Consider the following 5,317-nt stretch of genomic DNA (forward strand, 5'->3'; position numbering starts at 1 on the left):
ATCAACCCCTCAGCAGGCACTGACAGTAGGGCACGTGTTTCTTCACACCTCACACCCAAATGGCTGCACCTACAGAGATACTGAAAGGTGGAGGGGTTGAAGAGTTCAACTGTTTAATAGATCAAACTGACATTACTCGAGCCATTGATTTTAAATCAAATTAAAATCATGTCACCTGGTATGCCCATTAGAATAAAATGATACATGTGCGTGCGCTCAACCCCTTATAGAGAGTTACAGTGGATGTAAAAAGTGGGCACGCGTAATGACCATTTAATATCTAATCAAAGATACGCTGATACAGTAATGTTGGAGAAATGTATCAAACAGGTCAATCTCTCAGGAGGAAATGTTTTTTTTTTAAATTCTAGATTCAATATTAAGAAAGAAAGCGACCAAATGCTGTGAGTTTGCTCAAGTGTGACTTCACACCTCACCATTGTGGCGCATGGAAACACTTGGGGACGCGTCAAAAGCGCAATTTGGCGCAGGCTGCCATGGACCTGATAAATAGGAGGTTTCTTGCTTTCAGCCGCACATCCTCTGAGGACTTGACACAGGACCGACAACCACAAGGAGCCATGGAGACTTTCACTACCAGCAGTGGATTAACTTCTGTTTTTACTGGAAACAACGTTGCCCACAAGCAGTCCGGCTTGTGGAGACCGTGGACTGGGAAAGAGGAGAGAAAAACTGACGCACACAAGGTGAGTTTAGTTTCCTTTAAGAAGTCTTTAAAGTCAAACGTGCGTTGTTTAACGGATAAAAAAGTCTAACAAGATCCCCTTTGTCTTAACTTTCAGACTCCTTCCATGCACGGAGGCCTTTCTGATGCAAACTACCCCAAAATTCCTCAGGTCGTTCACCCAGTCAAGTAAGTAGAGCTCTGTTCATTCATTTACACTTTTATTTACTTTCATTTACACACAAGGAATGTAGGAATCTCTTATTCATTCATTCATTTTTCTTTTTCAAGATTGTACTGGCCGAAATCGAGATGTTTCGATTACCTGTACCAGGACGCAGAGATGCTCCTGCGCAACTACCCGGTCCAAGCGACCATCTGCCCCTATGAGGACTGCAGCAGCGATGAAGACAGCGATGATGATGAGGAGGAGGTGGAGAAGGAGCTGAATTAAAAGTCTCGCTTTGAAGACAAATTGTTTCCTAATATATATTTCTCTTAATTTATTCCTGTAAATATTTGTAAATAGATCTTTTTCATTTCTAGTTAAGTTATTCCTTTAACATTTCTACCTCTTTTGTATTTTGTTGAGCATTGCAATAAAATACGTTACATGGAAGTCATTGTCTGACTGTGTTTATATTAAGATTAGTGTCTCTGGTTTATCTTGTGGCCTTCTGTCAAAATGTCAAACACAGTCATTTGAAGAAACATGCAAACAAGTGAAATAAGGTTCCAAAGTGCTCAAACTGCTTAAGTTAATTTATTAGAAGTTTCCAAACTTTGCAGAGTTGACACATCCGCCCGTTAGTGGCTAAACAGCTTATTTCCCATAGATAAACTCCGCCATTTCGTGCGCAGTGTCGCCTGAAGTGCGAAAAACTGCGTGACACGTGGAAGGTGTGGAGCACATAAAGATCTGGACTGAGATAGTCAAATGGAAAACGCCTGAGGACTTCCAGTGAAACCACCAGTTTGGACCAAAAATCAGTGATAGTTTCAGAAAATCATGATTTCATATGGTCAATAACATGGTCATACGGGTCAATAACAACACATGTACATTATATTCTAGCTCAAATTTTCTTCACTTCAGGTTTTGCAAAGTAGCAAAAATAAACCAGTCTGCACTTAGAAATACTGGATGAATCCATTATGAGGTCCTGCGGCAAAAATAAGCTGTTGAACCCATAATGACCCCTCCCTCCTCCCACTCCCTGTGCATTACTGTGAACCATCACCTCCACATACACATTATCTGTGCACTGCAGTCTATATATTCCATCTAGTAAATCACCACTACTTCCTGTATGTACAATAGGTTCTGTAAATTAAAAAACAAAACAATCTGTCTCCTAAAATATTAAAGTTGTTAAAACTGCTGTAGGGCCCCGCTACAGGACGAAGCTACGGGTAAGGAAAACAAAGAATGAAAGAAAATCTTTAAATAAAATCATTTCACTTGATATTATGCTGTAGTGGTGTATATTCCAAAATTTGGAGAAGACATTTACAGTAACTTAAATGACAACAAACTAAATGACACACAATGACCCATGGAGTTAGAGCCCCTGTGCATCTAGGGGCCTGGATCAGTTGCCTACTTTGACTGATTAGTAATGCAGCTTTGGTAGTAAAACTCCTTTACTGTAATGCTGCAGTCCGAATGGAGTTTATAATGTAGATATGAAATTATTGGCAAAGAGAGATGAGGTAGTTATGTTGTTTTACAGTCATAAAGTGGTTGCATTTAAAATTTTGTTGGTAGATGTACTCAGATATTTGGAGTTTAAACCACAAACAATAGGTGTCTGGACTACTGATCGATTCTTTGCATAGTTCAGGCGAGCATTATAGCTGATTAGAATCAATAGAAGTAAAGAAGAATATGAAGTCATATTCAGTTGAGTGCACAGCACAACTTTACAACCATAACAGATAAAGTGCCGTGCAGACAGAAAATATATTATGTTGTTTAGATATCTGTGCATTTTGCATTTCTGACTTAATGACTTGAACTTTTCAACTTACCCTGGTGCCAACCTTTTCGAGCGGTTCTGTGGGAACCTTTGGGATCATCTTTAGGTGTTTTGCAGGGTGTAAAGTTTAGACACCTTCATGATGGGAGACACGCTGGCCTCTGGCTGTGGCAGCGCACTGCCACTGAACTTGTGATCTCCACTGCACGGTTTGCCAAACTGACATTTTATCTCTCACACTCACTTTAATAAAAAAAGGCCCGAGAGGAGCAGAGATAAGACATTTACCAGGCATCAAGACTGCAGAGGTGTAAAACAACAAAAAACAAGGTTGTGTTGAATGTTGTTCTGGCGCAATCACCCTTAAATGTTATTCTGCGCATCAAAATAACTTTTAAATATATGCCGACTTAATATCAGGAGTTGTGATGAAGTGATGAAGCTCTGATAACCTCTTTAACCCAGGCCTGGACTTTCCCAGGGTTGGGTGTCAGAGCTGGTGGAGTGTCACCTACTTGGGTGTGAAATTTGCTCACCTCCAGAGTTAAATATAAAACCACGGGCTGATGCCCAGTCTGACGAACTTATAACCTTTACTGCACAAAGTTTAGGTCCTGTGAAGTGTAACCCTATAGCACTGGGTTCATTTATATCAGCATAAAAAGTTTCAAAGTAGATGGTGTTGGTGGGGGAGTTTTCTTCTGTGTGTGAGCAAATCCGTGTGAGGAAAAGTGTCACTGGGAAAATGCGAAATACGGTACATGTGATAACTTGACGTATTTAAAAGCCATTTTGCGATTTTTGGTGCAGTCGCAATTCCCTGCGTGACATTGTGAACTTCGGTGAACTTTGCACAGTTTTCAACTTTTCAGACACATGCCGCCCTTTCCCAGGAGCTATAGTGTGAGTCTGGGTGTGAGGAATACACACCTTAAGGGGTGGACGGCGTTCATTCCCACGTTTGACCTCTGTGGTCACATGTGTCACAACTGCCACACACCCTCTTTCTGCCTCCATCAGTCTTACAGCAGCTAAGTTGTAGCCAGTTTTTAATATAAATATAAAGAGATGGATATCAGTTTCCCCCTTGGTCCGGTCTCATGGTTGTTTAAGATCCACATTTGCAAAGTTATCATTTTCTATGCAATCGTCTCACAATATGGTGATACTCTCAACTGAGTTTCATTATGCAATAATCTTGTCAATGAAGATGTGGCTTTTTGTGATTTTATAATTTGATGATGAAAGCTCATTTGGAGAGTGTGACCGCTGGCATGCCCCTGTGAACTCTGACTGAAGCTTGTGGTGTGATCACAGACACCAGAGGAGGTGACGAAGTGTGACTCCGCCGAGCTGAGGCTGAGTCCGATCCACCGGCTTCCCACAGTCACACCTCTGCTTGTCGCTGGCACAGAGAGCTCGTAGCCTTGTTAGAACCCTTTTGATTGGCAAACTGCTTCTTTATGAGCGGTTGTGCAACATTGTTGTGTCTCCAAAGGTAGTTCAGCTGTGAGCCAAAGGGGGGCGCTGCGCTTCTGCTGATGAACAAGTTTGTGCTTAAAGAGTGCATGTAGACAGGAAGTGCTGTTTTGTGTGTAGAAGTGCTGATAGCATGTTGTGTTAGTATTTATGTTGCTGCAGCGAAAATATGAGTTAAAAAGTGATTTCCATGCGCTGATGGATGATGCTGTAACAGTAAGTACTGGTTTCCTCCATGTTTAAAATGAATGATATTCACTATGGATGATGTGGAAGATGTTTTGGTGTATTATTTCCAGACACTGACATATAAGTGCCCATCAATGTAATAGTGACATAAGATATTAAATGTAGCGCTGTAATGTGCTCATGCGTAGCCGTCTAAGACAAACAGCCTGTTTGGCAGAGTTTGTTGTGTGTACACATGGTGTCACCTAACTGCCCCGACCTTAACAGTCAGATGACTGATGGTCATAACTTAATAAATTTTCTTCTTTCTTTACACTGAAAAGCTGCAGAATCCATCTGGGGCCCACATCCACTTCTGGTGTGTGTTTCCCTTTTAGTTTGCCTACAATTATTACAGCACAATGTGCATGTTTGACCAACAGATGGGGCAAGAATGCCAAAAGTGAATGTTGAGCTGGTTTTGGTGCCTGTGGTGCAACTTTGCCAACCTTCCACCTGGGGGCTGTGTTGCATGTGTGCAGCAACCAGGAATTTTCAGTTACAGTCTGTAGACAATTCAGACTCCACATAGATAAAAGAACAGAGGCTTTCAGAGGATTCTGCATGTTACTTTAAAGAAAAATAAATGCAGACAGAGAATATTAGATATTAGGTCACAGAAAATGTATACTTTATCTCTGTTGCAAAATATATAATAAAGGACAAAGGCAAATTGTTGTGTTAGAAAATAGTTTAAATAAAAAAGTCTGTGACTTTTACAGTTTTATTTTACTACAGTAATAAGAAAATGCAATCTAGAATTTTATAAATTTTAAATAAATTAGATTATGTAGATAAATAACTAGATCCCTCATCAGGGCTTAATTCTGTCAGTTGGACTGAAATTACACATTTCATTATTGAATTGTATCTGCTGGTTTCAACATTAATTGTCTTTCCAAATTTTCTTAATTGTAATTTTTTGCTAGAAAAGGATGATAACAAA

The 5,317-nt window shown here is 40.2% G+C and overlaps 1 protein-coding gene across 1 annotated transcript; it reads left to right on the forward strand.

Annotated features, from left to right (window-relative positions):
• Positions 1-581: 581 nt before the first annotated feature.
• On the forward strand, positions 582-1,162 carry ripply2 (ripply transcriptional repressor 2). The gene is made up of 3 exons (XM_023415006.2): positions 582-707; positions 804-874; positions 977-1,162. Exons 1-3 carry the CDS (start codon positions 582-584, stop codon positions 1,137-1,139), a joined length of 360 nt encoding a protein of 119 aa, XP_023270774.1. The 3' UTR covers positions 1,140-1,162.
• The last annotated feature ends 4,155 nt before the right edge of the window (positions 1,163-5,317 follow it).

Source organism: Seriola lalandi, unplaced genomic scaffold (assembly GCF_002814215.2).
Source record: "Seriola lalandi dorsalis isolate HSWRI2012SDOR001 ecotype SW California unplaced genomic scaffold, Sedor1 jcf7180002054544, whole genome shotgun sequence".
Classification (NCBI taxonomy): Eukaryota; Metazoa; Chordata; class Actinopteri; order Carangiformes; family Carangidae; genus Seriola; species Seriola lalandi.

Coding starts and splice junctions, on each gene's coding strand:
- ripply2 (XM_023415006.2), top strand. CDS start 582: ATGGAGACTTTCACTACCAGCAGTGGATTAACTTCTGTTTTTACTGGA. Junction 708..803: donor GAAAAACTGACGCACACAAG/GTGAGTTTAGTT, acceptor CTTAACTTTCAG/ACTCCTTCCATGCACGGAGG. Junction 875..976: donor CAGGTCGTTCACCCAGTCAA/GTAAGTAGAGCT, acceptor TTCTTTTTCAAG/ATTGTACTGGCCGAAATCGA.